The sequence below is a fragment of the Chiloscyllium plagiosum genome, unplaced genomic scaffold (assembly GCF_037043375.1).
Source record: "Chiloscyllium plagiosum isolate Xiang-an unplaced genomic scaffold, Cpla_swu_hap1 HiC_scaffold_4, whole genome shotgun sequence".
Lineage (NCBI taxonomy): Eukaryota > Metazoa > Chordata > Chondrichthyes > Orectolobiformes > Hemiscylliidae > Chiloscyllium > Chiloscyllium plagiosum.
The window spans coordinates 109,560,542-109,576,669 of NW_028270142.1; the positions used below are offsets into that span (position 1 = coordinate 109,560,542).

Sequence of the window (16,128 nt, forward strand, 5' to 3'; positions counted from 1 at the left end):
TGAGGCAAGCTATGCCAAAAATTTAAAATGCTTTCCATCTGGTCACCACACTTTAGGGAAGATATGATTTGGAGATGCCAGTGTTGGACTGGGGTTTACAAAGTTAAAAATCACACAACACCAGGTTATAGTCCAACAGGTTTAATTGGAAGCACACTAGCTTTCGGAGCGACGCTCCTTCATCAGGTGATTGTGGAGGGCTCGATCGTAACATGGACTTTATAGCAAAAATTTGCAGTGTGATGTAACTGAAATTATACATTGAAGAATTGATTGTTAAGCTTTTCATCTGTTAGAATACAGTGATAGTTTCATTTCTTTATGTGTAAATCACAAACCCTTTTTTTTAAAGTTGCATTCTCGGGTTAGCTGTTAACAATGGTGATAGCTAGACAATATGTTGAAGGTGTAAGCCCCCTGTGTTCTCTGTCTATGACCTGATGTTTAGATTGATTCTAATCTAAAAAGTGAGATAATAGAGTTTTACATAAATTCATGCAGTTTTTGAGCTCAGAGTTCTACATGAATGTATGCAGTTTTTGAGCAAAGTGCAATGTAACTCTGCAAGTACTTGCTATCACCATTGTTAACAGCTAACCCGAGAATGCAACTTTAAAAAAAAGGGTTTTGTGATTTACACATAAAGAAGTGAAACTATCACTGTATTCTAACAGATGAAAAGCTTAACAGACATTCAATTTTTCAATGTATAATTTCAGTTACATCACACTGCAAATTTTTGCTATAAATTCTGTGTTACGATCGAGCCCTCCCACTACCACCTGATGAAGGAGCGTCGCTCCGAAAGCTAGTGTGCTTCCAATTAAATCTGTTGGACTATAACCTGGTGTTGTGTGATTTTTAACTTAGGGAAGGTATGAAGCCCCTTGAAAAGACTGACCAGAATAGTTCCAGGGATGAGATAATTTAGTTAGGTTGGAAAAGCTGAGATAGTTTTCCTTGGAGCAAAGGATATTGAAACGATAGATTTGTATAAGATAATGGCAGGTTTGGATAAGGTAGACAAGAAAAAAAATTCCCATTATTTGAAAAGGGCAAAGATTTAAGATTTTAGACAAGAGTTGAAGGTGGTATGTTAGGACAGACAGCTTACACCACCAATAGTAATGCAATGTAATGATTAGAACTAGGGGCAGGTGTATCTCATTGACTGCAAGATCTTTGATTTGAGTTGTTAACCTGGGTCATTCAGGGAGCCCTGGCTGACAGATATAAGCCAGATTTCAGAGTGTCCTCATTCTTTGAGCAAGCTAGTCAGAACCAATGTACTGTGCACATGTAAATAAAGGGTGACTTGGTAATGGGATATTGGCCTCTTTTGAGTTACTTCAGCTACCTGAAAGTTGCCACCCAAAGGACATGTATTAAAGGTGAATACCACGTGGATAAAAGGAAACTGAAGGACAAACACATTTTTCACACAGTAAATGGTTAGCATCCAGAATGTATTGCCTGAAAGGGTGATGGAGACTGATTCAGTGATGACTTTTGGATTACTGGAACTATTGGAAAGAAGAAAATATACAGGCTACAATGAAAAGGTGAGAGTATAGATCTGGCTGAGTTGTCCGTACAGACAGCTAGCATAGACACAAAGAGCTGAGGGACCTCTTTCCATGCTGTCACTGTGCACCTGTCTATTCAGCTTCCCAGAAAAAGCTTCTAGCCTCAAGTATGGTGTGCAGATTTTATTTTTAACACATCATTCTGGACTGAAAGCATCTTAAATACATTTGTTTAAATAATGACTGATCTCATTAAACCATTTCAGAGGTTGATTTTATTACTCAGAAAATAATTACGTTTGGGCCGTTACAAGGAAATCCTTGATGTTAGTTACTGAACAGGATTACAGAGACAGACAGATAGAGAGAGAGCAAAACATTTTAAATATATAAATGTTGCATGGGATTTGAGAGCTGTTTGGAATCACCAAACGCTGTAAGAGAGAACAGTTTCATTGGGTGACAGTCCTGTCAGTCAAAAGGAGGGAATTCAGTGATAGTCTGGAGCAGTTCTGAAAAATTAAATAAAGAGAGATATTGCTGTTATAAAGAAAGACAAAGGCAACAAAACAAATCCGCGAAATGTCAATAGACTACAAGGAAAATGCAAAGAAATACGGCTTTTTCAGAAACATGCTCACATGCAATAAATTACTTTGAATCTTAGTGATTTTTGTAGTTGCGGAAGTTTGTTCACTATTTGGGAAATCCTTTCTTTAGATTAATCCTTGGGATATAGGGACCCTGGTAACATTGTTATTTAGTGCCTATCCTTAGCTAACTTTGGGACAGCATGGTGGCTCAGTGGTTAGCACTGCTGCCTCACAATGACAGTGACACAGGTTCAATTCCCACCTCATGCAACTGCCTGCTTGGAGTTTACACATTCTCATCGTGCCTGTGTGGGTTTCCTCTGGGTTCTCTAGTTTCCTCCTACAATTCAAAGATGTGCAGGTCAAGTGACTTCGCCATACTAAGTTGCCAATGAGGTTGGGTGCATTGGTCAGGGTAAATATACCGTAGGGGAATGGGTCTGGGTGGGTTACTCTTTGGAGCATTGGTGTGGACTTGTAGGGCCAAGTGGCCTGTTTCCATACTGTAGGAAATCTAAACTCTGAGGAACAGTGAAAGCTTCTTGAACAATTGCAGTTCATGCAATAAGGTGCTTTTCTGAAGTCATTATGTTGGCAGTTCCAGAATATTATATGGATGTCAAAGGATTGGCTCTCTCTGATCATCTTTTAATGATTAGCAATTTGTGTGGAACTTGGGAGTGATGGCACTCCCATGCACCTATAGCTGTGGTCCATATGGTTAACAGAAGTCATGGGATTGGGAAAAGCAGTTGAAGAATTCTTGACAAGTTGTTGTAATGCATTCTTAAGACTTAGGAGCAGAAGTAGACCATTTAGCCCACTGAATATTCTGCACCATTCAATGTCGGTTCTGGTAATCCTCAACTCCACATTTTGGCCTTTTCCTCATAACCCTTGATTCTTTTAATGATTAAAGATTTTTCTATCTCAGCCTTGAAAATACTTAATAAACAGATTGCAACAGCTTTTCATGGTAAAAAAATCCTACAAATTCACTACCCTCTGAGAGAAGATATTTCTCCTCATCTATGTCAAGTGTCCCCTTATTCTGAGACTATGCCCTTTGCATCATATAGTTAATGCACACTGCAGTCACACTAATACCTAATGATAGGGGAGGGAGTGGATATTTAAAATTAGTGGACAGGATGCCAATTTGCTTTGGCTTCCCCAAATGCTTTTATGTCCATTGATGCCTCTTATTCTGTACGTTTCCTATTTGTGACTTTATTATTGTTATTATTATTTTTATTCAAAGGTCATGATTCATACTGATAGCATCATATTTAATTCTTGTCTCCTTTTGCCTCTATAAGTGTCTACGGATCTTCTTTTTGTTACTGCTTTTCAAATAGGGAGCTTCATAAGCCATGTGAAATGTCCCTAAGAGTTAACTAAATTATGTGAAACTGGAGTGAAGGATAGATCAGACCAGACATTGACAGCTGGTTTCCTTTCCTGAAGGACGATTGTGATCAAGTTATATTTTAATATCAATTTCCTAAAACCGTTTCTAGCTCACAGCTGGGGGCTACAATAGTGTAATGGTTATGCAACTCGATTTATAGTCTCATGAATGAGCTTAAATCTCACTGTGGAGAGATTTACTTCTCATTAGTGAAAGATAAAAAGAAAGCTTCAGCTCTGCTTGCTCCAGGAAGTTAAAAATCCATGGGGACAATTGCAAGTAGGTTGAATTTAAATACTTCGAGGAGAAAGTGAGGACTGCAGATGCTGGAGATCAGAGCTGAAAATGTGTTGCTGGAAAAGCGCAGCAGGTCAGGCAGCATCCAAGGAGCAGGAGAATCGATGTTTCGGGCATGAGCCCTTCTTCAGGAATGAGGAAAGTGTGTCCAGCAGGCTAAGATAAAAGGTAGGGAGGAGGGACTTGGGGGAGGGGCATTGGAAGTCCCCCTCCCACTCCACCAAGGATATGCAGGTCCTTGGACTCCTCCATCGCCAGACCATAGCAACACGACGGCTGGAGGAAGAGCACCTCATCTTCCGCCTAGGAACGCTCCAACCACAAGGGATGAACTCCGATTTCTCCAGTTTCCTCATTTCCCCTCCCCCCACCTTGTCTCAGTCCCAACCCTCAAACTCAGCACCACCTTCCTAACCTGCAATCTTCTTCCTGACCTCTCCGCCCCCACCCCACTCCGGCCTATCACCCTCACCTTGACCTCCTTCCACCTATCGCATTTCCAATGCCCCTCCCCAAGTCCCTCCTCCCTACCTTTTATCTTAGCCTGCTGGACACACTTTCCTCATTCCTGAAGAAGGGCTAATGCCCAAAACATCGATTCTCCTGCTCCTTGGATGCTGCCTGACCTGCTGCGCTTTTCCAGCAACACATTTTCAGCTCTGAATTTAAATACTTCACTGGCACTGGTAATTGTGAGCAGCCTTGTTGACAATGAGAAGTTTCTAGACCATTTCAAAGAGCGATTTAGAGTCAAACAATTGATGTCAATCTGGTATCTTACTTAGACTAATTGGTTATGGTCAGAAATTCCTTTATTTCTTCAGGCAGGTAAGGAAAACTAGGCAACAATCTCAGGAGATTTGTCCATTTTCACTATTTAGCTATACCAACTGTACTGTTGTCCAAGAAATGGTGGTCCCAGTGAGAGTTGGAAAATTCCGGTATCGAGAGTAACCACCCAGTTTCTTCTGAGAATGGCTTTGTTTATAGGAGGTTGAAACTTTAGCTGTTACATGCCCTTTGGGGGACTTCAACAACAAGCCAGATCACTCTGTAACATTTCATCCCAAATCCTATGGATCAAGTTATCAACCTCAGCAGCAAAGCCAATATTAATTAGATATTTGAAGGAAAGGAAACATGCTTACCTATCGCTTCTAGTCTTCAGCCAGCCATGATGTGCTTTACAAAAGCTGCAAAGTAATAAAAAAATTGATTAATAATGTCGAAAATTTAGCTTGAAATGAGATTACAGTCTTGGTTTTCAGTTTATCAATATCAGTACCCAATCTGTCAGGAGTTTCAATATTGTAAACACTGTCTACTTCAATTATTTCACTGGTAAGGCCATAAGCTTCTGGAGGGACATTGATAGCCATAAAGCTAGCAGTGAGCTTTACAGGAAACCAAGCCTCATGGATAGTACTGAGCTCCCAAGTGTCCAGTGAAAACTACTTTACTCTCCAAAGGGGTCCACCGACTTTGTTGTGGTAGCTGATTGAAGATTACAAAAGAGGAATTCTTTCTTCCACTGATGTTTTTTATAGAAAAAGCAAAAGTGTGGCTTAATGGATGAACAATTTACAATGAATATTCATTATTCTGAGATTGCAGGTATTTTTGTAGTGAACAAAAATGGGACATGTCAGCAGCTTCACAGCCAAACCTGATTCACACAAGTACATTTTCCAGCAGGAGTTGCCAATAGCACTCAGAACTGAGAATCTGGGCGATGTTTGTCCCTATATCATCCAAAGGTGTTGAAATCAAATGTAGTCTCCCAACTAAATACAAACTCCTGGCGTGTAAATCAGTGATTTTCCTGTACAGAATCACTCTGATCAAAAGGGCCACTGCTTTTATCCATTGCATCAGCTTTTGACACTGATTTTAACAAACCCACCTTCGTAACTGATGCATCCATTAGCATCTTCCTGTCCAGCCATCAGCTGTTCCACTTCATCCTCTGTCATTTTCTCACCTTTGAAAAACCATGAATGGTGATGTTAGCATCAAGAACAAAAGTAAACCCTCATCTTGATTAACAGCTGGAGGATCCAACTCAATCCTTTACCTTTTATTCTTCCTTTACACCCTGTTTCATTATTCCTGAACTATGATCCAGTTGAAAGGGAAGTTGTTGATTAGAGTTTGTGGGAAGTGTCCCTGACATCCTTTGGTTCCCAGTAAGTAAAGGGGAAAAACCTATGGTTAAGAGGAGAAAAGTGAATGTGTGTCTCAAGTGTTTTTATTGGTGGGCCTCTTGTCCTGATTGTGATATCACACCATAATATTTTAAGAAGTTGAATAGAGTTTAAGATTTAAGATATAAAAGCTGCTATCAATAAAAGTCACAATGAAATAAAAGATTATCATAAAACATTCACTGGTACAGATGTAGGCCAAAATGTGACATAGTGGTGGCTCCTTTTAAAATGCTGTAGCAAGCAACTAGGTATGAGCAATAAATGAAAACACTGCAATGAAACCCATAATCTCAATCAGCCAATAAGCCTACATTTCAACCACTTATTATTGTGTAAAAACTGTCCTTTAACTTCTGACCTCAAAAATGACTCTCTAGGTTTTGACTTCTTACATATGTGAATATATATAGGTTCAGCATGTTTATTTTGCGGAGGGTTTTCCCTTTGCACTGTGATCACTGTGGTGGTCAGAGAGAACGTGGGCCTGTTGGTTAATGGGGAAATTGGCATTGTGGTTACTGTTATCACACTCAGGTGAGTCAGTCAAGGAAGAGCTTAGATAGAAAGGAGCTATCCAGGTTGCACCTTCTCTTCTCTGTCTACTGCTCAACCATTCAGCGTATCACTGGAGGCAGGCCCTGTCCTTTCATAGTGATGAGAGTTTGCAGTATGCAGCAGGTCACTAAGAATCTTGATGTCTGCTCTGCTGAGTAGGCATATGGTTCCAGCAGTGATAGGATGGCTTCAGCCTGACACATTGACCCATGGCCAAACAAGAACTTCCAGAGTTGGCAGGAACTCAGGATATGCAGTTCAGGGGTGTTCTCTTAGAGTTATAGCAAGACTCTGGATTTTTTTTTAGACTGCATTTCCCTCCATTCAACCCTCTACATCAAATTTAGGCTTATGATTTGTAAATAAATGACCAAATAGGGTGCATTTTCTTCAGGAGTTCAGAGTTCAAAAGTAATTTTGAAACATCAGACTTTAGAGACAGAACCAAAACTAAAAGTTTTGTAGAAGAACAGTATGGACTGAGTACACATTCTGGCCTGAAATATTAATTCATCATGGAGTTTAGTTCACCGTTAAAGGTAAACTCTTTTTGATGTCTTTTCAGATTGACTTATCTCCTGGCACTGTTTGAAGGAAAGGAATTCTCCCATGTCATGGCCGAGATTTCTCCATAAATCTTACCAAAGTAACAAAGAAACTGCTGATTATCAGGTCATTCATCCATTTGCTATTTGTGGAACATCAGAATACATTTCATTGCTGTTTTTGACAAGGGAACAATGCTGACTGTACTTCATTGAGGCAATTCACTGGCTGTGATTCAAGTCAGAGATATGTGGTATATACACTTCTGGGCACCCTTACACATTTTAGGCCAACAATATATGGTGATTTTACGGGATTTATTGTCTATTATTTCCACTGACTGAGGTCTGATGGACACGGAGCAGAATAAGATGAAGGATGAACCATTGTCAGAGTAATACTGGTAACAGTGAGAGCGGAGCGTAGCAGGATAAATCTTTTAGACATTACACGAGGTTTTGACTCCAAACACTTGATGTGTTCATAATGTGAACTGGGAAATGGTTTATGTGTGCTGAGCCAGCTATTCTCAGATGGTGAACAATAACTATGGTGCTACAACTGGTCTAAGCACCTTTGAGCTAAGGTTTCTGCTCCTAACCACACTCTCATGAGACTTATTAGAAAATGGGGTCATATGCAGGTGTGGATTCAGGAAGGAATTAGGTTCTTCTCTGTGATCAAATTAGCTGCTGACACTGAAGGGGCATTGGGCAATTGAAATTGACTAAACGATATCCAAGTGGGTCTCTGTGCCTTAGGTTGTAACCTACCCACCTGAAGCTGGTAATAATAATATCTCTAGTAGCCGATTGGAGTTTGAAGATATCATCGGGCTCCTACTGTAAATTTACATCAGGTTACATGTGCTTTAAAGCACAGAAACAGACCATTCAGCCAAGCCTGTCCATGCTGGTGTTCAAGCTTCACTTGAACTTCTTCCCATTTTTGCTCATTGAAATATTTCATAACCAGCTGCTCCCTTCTGCCTCATGTGCTTGGCTAGTTGCTCCTTAAATGCATCTATACTATTTATTTCAACCATTTCCTGGAGCTATGAGTTCCATGTTCTCACCATTCTTTGGGTGAAGAACTTTACTTTGCTTTTACCTGAGGAGGAAGACCTGCTCCCATCCCAGTCTGAGGAAAATAGAATTGTTATTTACACAGTGGTTTCTTACATCCCATTTCAGATCCAGTGGAGTCTGTTAAAAAGGCTGTCATTCAAAAAACTCATTGGATGCTTTATACATTACAAGCCTTGCTGTATTTACTACAGAATCTCAGAGTTATTAAATCACAGAAGGAGATTCATTCCATCATGTCAGCACTGGCTCTCTCAATGAGCATCGCACTTAATGCCATCCTCCTGCCTCCTCCTTGTAACTGTGCACATTGTTACTTTTCAAATAACAGTCTTCCTATACAAAGGGGGTCAGATTGTGAAAGTTGTTGCTGCACCAAATGTGCCAGAGGCAGTAGGTAATTAAGTGTGTTTCTGAAGACAATTCGTTGAGGAATATAATGAGAAGGGATTTGGTAGCAATGATCTATCAGAAAAGTTCAGGTTTGTTGAACTCAATGGCATTTTCTTCTCCTTAAAAAGAAGTATTCTTATACTGGAATCTATTACATTGCTAGAACTTAGTAGGGTAGAGGGAAAGAAAAATGACATATGCAGCAAACTGTTTTTAATAAGCATAACCCTCCTGCTGTTCACCAAACATTTGAGAAGGTCAGATCAGTCATTAAATATCTTAGCCCCCTCCCCATTCCCCCCGTTCTCACCGTGTCCATGATGTTGGAGGTCACTTTGTCTTAGCGTCTGTTTCTATTTTAGTTCTTCTGATCTAATTCCCAAAACATCTTTTGTCCTTCACCCCTCCCTCTCCACCAGTAAGTTGGCAAATGTCCCAGGCAGTTGCAGAGAATGAGACAGTACCCCCTCAGCCCATTCAAGGGCGTATTAAAGTATGTATGTTGCTCGGCGGTAGTGGGGATTTTTTTGAATGAGCTAAACTCTCAGAAAAACCCTTGGATGCCTGGAACAGAGTCCAGTCTCTCACTGTGATACAGACTAAATTTGCCTCTTAACTACTTCTGATTAGTTTTGTTTCCCTCAGTTCTTTTCCAAGAAAAGGTAATCAAGTCCATGACCAGTCCATCAAAACCAAACATCCTTTGCGGATATTAATATCTTCCTCAATTTCCTTCGGTGGCAGGGGTTTCCAGTCATTTATCGGTGTTTGCATGAAGAAACTATTTCTGAATCTATTCTAAATTTACTTTTTAATACTATTTTTTTTAAAGTAGCATTCAGACTGTAGCAGAGAGATACATTGGCACAATAGGATTGATTTTGACTTGTATGGGTAAGCAGTTAAAATGGAAGCAACAACTTACCCTGCTAGTCCCATGGGTTGCCATTTTGTCCTGTCCCTTTAAGCAGGTGGACCAGGCACCTGATTAAAATAGCAGCTTTTTAAAAAAAATGTGCGGATCAGTCTCTGAGGATGATAGCGTAGCACTCCAGTAATTTTAGTCTGAGGATGCTCAGGTGAAACTGTTGTGCTTTCTCCATGAAAGCTCCTTTCCAAACAGCACCCAAATGACATTGACCTGCTAGCGAGTAGATCCAGATCCTTAAAGGTGCTTAGGCCTAAGCTGGATCCACAGATCGATGGCATCCCTGCAGAGTAATCCCAGGAACTAAACTCCCCTGGGCTCTGTGCAGTAGAGTGATAGTACTTAGTTCACTATCCATACAAACAACCTTACTAGGAGTTAAAATTTAGGCTGATGCATCCAATGGCCATTTGTTGAGTTGCAAACAATGAATAAGGTCTTTCAGCCCATCTTAGTTCATCCATCTGCATTCTACATTTCATCTCCTTAAATGGTAATGGAGTTTAACCATAAATGATCACTGAGGCAAAACAAGTGAGTGACAGTTCCCCCACACAGATGGGGGCAGGTTTTTGACCCAGACACAGTCCTGAACTCTCTTATCTGCACCTTGAGAAAAATATCTACAGTGCTATTTAGAGGTGAGTTCAACAAGTATTTGAAAAGGAACATCGTGAAAAGGTGGAAGGGTGGGAAAACGGGGGAAAACTGGTACAACACAACCCCTGGTGAACTGTGAAATAACTCCGTAAAAACAATGACTGCAGATGCTGGAAACCAGCTTCTAGATTAGAGTGGTGCTGGAAAAGCACAGCAGTTCAGGCAGCATCCAAGAGGCAGTGAAATCGACGTTTCGGGCAAAAGGAAGGGCTTTTGCCCGAAACGTTGATTTTGCTGCTCCTCAGAAGCTGCCTGAATTGCTGTGCTTTTCCAGCACCACTCTAATCTAGAATGTGAAATAACTCCACAGAGGCTGGAGATCTCCAGGCTTGACTGGATCGACTGGGCTTATATTGCTGGAATTTAGAAGAATGGGAGAGGGGGATCTCATAGAAACATATAAAATCCTATGCCCATGAGCAAGATGCACTTCCATCATTCGCTGGGACACGCCTACCTGGTCCTGGCAAGATCTCGGACATAATTATCTGAGTTTTGGGACATTCATTGTTCCTCTACCTTTCACCTTCTCCCTATTGCCTGTGGCTGGTATAGAGGTGCAGCCGTCCAATTGACTAGCCTGCTCCTGCTCCTGTCCTGAAGAAGGGTTACACCTGAAACGTTGACTTCTCCACCTCTTGATGCTGCCTGGCTTGCTGTGTCCCTCCAGCCTCCTACCTGCTCCTGGAGAAGGGCACTCATCCTCACTTCATATTAATTTGTGGGTCATCGCCTGAAAAGTTAAAGTGGAGCAACCCAACTAAGCAGAGAAGACCTTGCTCCTGAAATTTATGCTGGAGTGAGGGCAATTCCATCTTTAGCATATGATCTAGCTACAGTCAATTCTTATTTAAAGTTGTCACTGTGTCCCTGAAACTCAAATAAGTGAATCATTCAGATGTAAATGTATTTTCCACATCTTTTTGTCTTTAGAAAAAAAATGTACAAGTTGAAAGATCAAACAATACATTACAGCTGTGCGTTCCTAGCTGAAATAACTTACAAAAGAGAACACCTCATTACTTTTAAAATAAGTACTGTACAACATACCATTATCCTCTCTACAATCCAGGAGATAAAAATCCACCCGCCGTATTTTTGGGTTGACCACGCTCCATCTAGTGGCAGCAGGTAGTCAGTACAAGGAGCTGTACAGTTCCTGTTCCTACTTTTGCCGCTAGGTGAAGGCCTGGTTCGAGTTCAGAGCCACTGTCAGAAGAAGGACCTTCACAGGCTGTACCATCAAAGGGAGAAGTGGGGAGATTAAGGGGCAGGGGGAGGCAAGACTTATGATGTTGGTGGTGACATTTAGACCGTAAGGGATAAATTATATCTTCATACTAAAAGCAACTTCAGGCTAGTGTCAGTAGGCACCTTGTAAACAGGAGACAATATTAATGAAAACATTCTCAGAGAGGCTTGGGAGGAGATATAGGACAGAAGCTGATAAAGGCAGCGACATCTAGGGTGAGATTGATTATTTTCTCCTGACTGAATGAAAGAACTTAATAAATTAACCTAAGACACTGGAGGGGATATTTCTTTTATCGGCTGTGTCTGAATAATGATTGGAGTGTGGAAAACGCTAAAAAAGATAATCAACTTTTCTGTGCGTTTCAGATATTTGCTTTGGTCTAATAACTGAGAGAGATCTTGTTTTACCTTGCTCAAATAGAACGATTGTTAAGATAATGAAGTTACAGAAAGATTTGACAAGGGAATTATAGCCAATGTCTGATAGACTTTCAAAAGACAAGTACCACTTGGCATCAATGAACAAAAATGTGCTATAGTGCAAAACAAGGATTTTTGACTCATTGTGTTCGCACCAGCTCTCAAAACGTCTTTGTGCCACCTCGTCCACCTTTTCCCTATACTTTGGCACATTGTTCAGTATCATAATCATCCAGTATCCTCTTAAATGCTTCAATTGAACTTGACTCCACCACACTTCCAGGCAGAGCATTCCAGACTTGAACCATTCAATGTGATCACACTTGTTTTGCAAATCACTTGAGCTTGAGCCCTCTCATTCTTGATTATTTTACAAGAGGGAACAGTTTCTACCTATCTACTCAATCCCACCCCTCATGGCCAAGATCTCCTCTTGGCCTTCTTTTTCTCCAAGAGAAATAGCCCTAGCCTCTCCTAACTTGTCCTTAGAACTGATCTGTCTCATCCCTGGAACCATTCTTGCAAATTACTTCTGAATTCTCTCCCGTTTGTATATATCCCTACTGCAGTGTATCACCAGAACTGTAAACAATACTCCAGTTGAGGTCTCATGAATGTCTTAACAAGTTCAACTTTACCTCCTTGCTCTTGTACTCTATCATAATCCATGTACACACCCATCATAATCAAATCCAAAACTGTTTGCTTTATTAACTGCTCTCTTCACCCATCCTGCCAAAAGAAAAATATAATAAATAGTGGCAAACAAATAATGGGCAACAGGTTTAAGATCTGGAGGACTCCAGTTCAGGGACAATCAATATTGTGTTGTTGCCTCTGAATTTCATGAGGCAAGTGACTTTGAACTTACACTTTTTGACACTTAACCAGAACTCAGTTGGTACTGAGATACACACCCAATGTAGCTAAGACGTGGCGAAGTTCTGCCCCCATTACTTTGCCATTTCCTTCCTTGTCGAACACTCTCAGACCTTCAACGAAGTCTTCAAATGTGCCCTGGTCCTTAACCTTGCAAATATGTTGATGCATTGGCAGAAAGGTGTCAAAGTCCAACATCTTGGAGTTCATCTCTGGAAAATAAAGTAAGTCAAAAGTACTTTTTATTTTAAAAGTAATTATAAGAACAATGCATAACTGGGTGCAACTTGCATGTCAAATCATGTGAATTGGTAAGCTGAGCAATCAATGTCTGATACTGTATGTTTATCCAAAATGTTGCAAAGGAGAAATGTCATGGATCTGAGCTGGAACAAATCAGTTGTCATTAATTATATAATCAGACCAATGCTGTTTAATTAGATTTGACTCAAAAGTTCTAACCAGGAGGGTTGACCTATGCTTTCAATACAGAGAGAATACAGGTACCATGTGGTAGCCATATGGGTGTTTTTTAAAAAAATCAATGTTACACAGAGTCTTAGAGTCACATAGCATGGAATCAAACCCTTTTGTCTAACTAGTCCATGCCCAACATAATCACAAACTAAACCAGCCCTACCTTCCTGCTCCTGGCCCATATCCCTCCAAACCTTTCCTATTCATGTATCCATTCAAATGTTTTTTAATGTTGTAATTGTACCCACATTCACCACTGCCTCAGGATGTTCATTCACACTCAAATCACCCACTGTGTAAGAGCTTTGCCACATATGTCTTGTTTAAATCTCTCTCCTCTCACCTTAAAATTATTCCCCCTTGTCTTGAAATTCCCCATCTTAGGGAAAAGGCAACTACCATTAATTCTATCTATACCTCTCATTATTTTATAAACTTCTATCAGGTCACCTCTCAACCTCCTACACTCCAGTGCAAAAATTCCCAGCCTATCCAGCCTTTTTTTATAAGTCAAATTTTCCACACCCGGTTACTTGAAACCCTGAAAATGTCTTGGGAAGGCATTGCACATCTCTGAGAACTAGATACTCTGTGGTTAAGTTTTGGACTCAGCCTCCTCCCCTTGCCTCCTCCCGATAACAGGTGGGAAAAGGCCAGGGTAAAGTTAAATTTGACAAAATGAGAAGTTCAAACACCTTGTGCCATGACCATGTCTATTTTGAGTTTAACCACACGGAGTTTATTGTTGGGTGAGTAACTCTCTGTGCAAAGATAAGTTGGTAGCAATGATGTGGAGGTGCCAGTGTTGGATTGGGATGGACAATGTCAGAAGTCACATGACACAAGGTTACAGTCCAACAGGTTAATTTTAAATCACAAGCTTTGAGTGCTGCTCCTTTGTCAGCTGAAGTGACTTCACCTAACAAAGGAGCAACACTTGTGATTTTAAATAAACTTGTTGGACTAGTTAGTGAGGGCCGCAGATGCTGGAGGTCAGAGTCGAGAGTGTGGCATTGGAAAAGCACAGCAGGTCAGGCAGCATCTGAGGAGCAGGAGAATCAACGTTTCAGGCATAAGCCCTTCATCAGGAATGAGCTGATGAAGGGCTTATGCCTACTTCTTGGATGCAGCCTGACCTGCTGTGCTTTTCCAGCGCCACATTCTCAAGTGTAACCTGGTGTTGTATGACTTCTGACAAAAATAAGATGGTCATCATCAATTTAAATGGCTACTGTGCCTCAGACTTAAACATCAGCCAAATTAGGGTCAGAAGCTCCCAGAGTTCCTTTTTCCTTATTCACTCAGAGCATGTGGGTATTGCTAGCTGGGCCAGCATTTGGTGCCCATCCCTACTTGTCTTTGTGCCTTTGAGAAGGGGGCAATGAGCTACCTTCTTGAATCATTGCAATCTATTTGGTATAGGTACACCCACAATACAGTCAGGGAGAAAGTTCCAAGATTTTGACTTGACTTGCTTATAGACTAAGGGAAAAGAAATTTCATGCATAGGCCCTTAAACAAATCTGCTACATTTTTTCCCTTCATGAATCCAATCACTCCATCCATGTCATCTCTCCTTTTTGATCTCTCCTTCTTCAATCTCGATATTACTGTGATCTCTCTGATCCTGTAATTTCTGCTACATGAGCCTGCTGAAATGCCCTGGTTAACTATCTAACTCTGCCAGATCACCATCCCTAATGTTGCCCATCTCCTCCTTAATCGTTTCCTGTGGGCACTCACCTGCATTATTTTCTTGTCTGCGATCTTTGCCCACACCCCCATCTCTCCCACTTAGCAATCTCTTTGTACAATGTGTACTTGCTATCTACTGTGATCCACCTCTCCCATTGATTTCTGACTCCTTGTGCTCCCTCTTTCCTGTGATCTTAACAAATCTGTGATGTTTCCTCATTTGATCAACTCTCCAGATGATCTCACCTTCCCTGTGATGTCATCAAATCTGTGATCTCTCTTTTTGCAATCTCTCCACCTCCAATCATTTCCTGTGATATCTAATTCAGTTATTCTCAATCTGTGATCTCTCCTCCCTGTATTCTCTTGCTCTCATCTTCTCCTGAAAACTTTTGGACTGATTTCTTCTCCATGCAATTTTGTCCTTCTCTGCAATCTCCCCCCAGATCTCTCCCTCTATGATTTCTTTCTCCTTGATCTTCCCTTCTTTGCAATATCTTCCAATACTGCAAAAACATCCTTCCTTAGACTCCCCTCCATCTTGCGATTTCATTGTCCTTGCAAATCACATACAGTATGCAGCTACAACAAGTGGTCAGGAAGGCAAACAATATGTTGACTTTTTACAGCAAGGGGAATGGAGCTGAAAGTTGGGAAGTTTTAATGCAACACTTTAGGGCTGTGATAAGACCATGTTTTGAGTACTGTATACAATTTTGGCCTCATTATTTGAAAAGTATGTCATTACATTAGAAGCAGTCTAGAGAAGGTTCACTGAATGTATTCCTGGGATGAAAGGCTTATCTCATGAAAAACAGATTGGGAGGTTTAGACCTATACCCAGTGGAGTTTAGAAGAATGACAAGTGATTTCATCAAAACATAATAGATCCTAAGGAGACTTGGACACTGTTATGTGTGAGACTAGAACTAAAGGACTATTTAAGAATAAGATGTCTCGGGGGATCCAAGATGACGGTGACCCAGCAAGTCTGAGTCTACAGTGCTCCTCCCAAGACTTAGGCAAAGTGGGTCACCCACCCCCACCACACTCACCAAATCATTTAAAATAGTTTTTACTTATTGTAATTAGTTGTTTAGTATAGAATTTAAACAATTTAATCTCCAGTAAAAATGACTAAAGGGAAGGGAGCCCGCAGCTCTCAGCAAGCAGGAACCCCTCCCCCACCCTCTCCAGCTGCA

The 16,128-nt window shown here is 40.8% G+C and overlaps 1 protein-coding gene across 1 annotated transcript in view; it reads right to left on the reverse strand.

The window, feature by feature from the left end:
• Positions 1–1,782: 1,782 nt before the first annotated feature.
• LOC122548960 (myosin light polypeptide 6-like) overlaps positions 1,783–16,128 on the reverse strand; it is a 29,558-nt gene continuing 15,212 nt past the window's right edge. Inside the window, exons 4-7 of the mRNA XM_043687982.2 lie at positions 12,793–12,966; positions 5,731–5,808; positions 4,976–5,020; positions 1,783–2,038 (exon numbers count right to left, since the gene is read on the reverse strand). Of these exons, the coding sequence (XP_043543917.1) occupies positions 4,992–5,020; positions 5,731–5,808; positions 12,793–12,966 (281 nt within the window). The 3' untranslated portion in view covers positions 1,783–2,038; positions 4,976–4,991. The remainder of the gene's footprint in view (positions 2,039–4,975; positions 5,021–5,730; positions 5,809–12,792; positions 12,967–16,128) is intronic.